General features: G+C 60.9%; 1 protein-coding gene across 1 annotated transcript in view; it reads left to right on the forward strand.

Annotated features, from left to right (window-relative positions):
- Window positions 1-850, forward strand: part of ETH_00039725 (uncharacterized protein) — a gene marked incomplete at both ends in the record, with an annotated part of 3594 nt that overhangs the window by 427 nt on the left and 2317 nt on the right. The window contains one exon of the mRNA XM_013374013.1: window positions 1-706. Coding sequence (XP_013229467.1) covers window positions 1-706 — 706 coding nt within the window. The remainder of the gene's footprint in view (window positions 707-850) is intronic.

Below are 850 nucleotides of genomic sequence, written 5' to 3' on the forward strand. Positions count from 1 at the left end.
TTAATGAAGCAGCAGATATCAGGCGCTGCTTCTCCCTTAGGCCGCTGCTGAACACAAATCTGCTGCTGCAGCTTCAGCAGCGGCCAGGCAGTTTGACCTTGCAGCAGCAGCAGCAGCTGCAGCAGCAGCAGAAGCAGGTGAGGGGCGAGGGCAGCAGCAAATACTGCTTGCGGAAGGGCCTCCCCAGCCCTCCGCTGTGGCTTCCAGCGTCAGTTTTGCTGCAGCTGCTGCTGCTGCTGCAGCAAGCAGCAGAAACATCGCTTCAGCAGCAGCGCAGTGGCCAGTGGTTAGGAAGCAGCGGCAGCAGCATACTGCGGCAGCAGCAGCAGCAGCAGCTAACCAAGGCTCTAAGCCAAGTTGCCGCAGCAGCAAACATGCTGCAGCAGCTGCAGCCTCAAGTCCATGTGGATCCAAATACAGGGGCGCTGATAATCAGCAGCAGCAGCAGCAGCAGCAACAGAGATGGGTCGTGTGGCACACAAAGATGGCCACAGCAGCAACAGCAGCAGCAGCAACAGCAGCAGCAGCGGCTCCACTGGGAACAGAAATATTCGCTGCAGCTCTGCTGCAGTGGGCAGCTCTGTGTGCTGCAGTGGCCTGCTGCTGCCCCAGAGCAGCGAGCTGTGAGTGTGTCCCCAGTGCAGCAGCAGCAGCAGCACAGCAGCAGCAGCAGCAGCAGCAGTAGCTTGCAGGGGGGCAGCGCCGTGTGCGTGGAGCTGCAGCACGTGTGGTGGAAGATGCAGCAAGTGCTGCCGACTTCTTTGCTGCTGCACTGCTGCAGCAGCACTGCTGCTGCTTGGCTGCCGCCGCTGCTGCTGGCTCTTTGCATGCGGCTGGTGCTGCTGCTGCG

Source organism: Eimeria tenella, genomic scaffold (genome assembly GCF_000499545.2).
Source record: "Eimeria tenella Houghton genomic scaffold, Eth_scaff1896, whole genome shotgun sequence".
NCBI lineage: Eukaryota > Apicomplexa > Conoidasida > Eucoccidiorida > Eimeriidae > Eimeria > Eimeria tenella.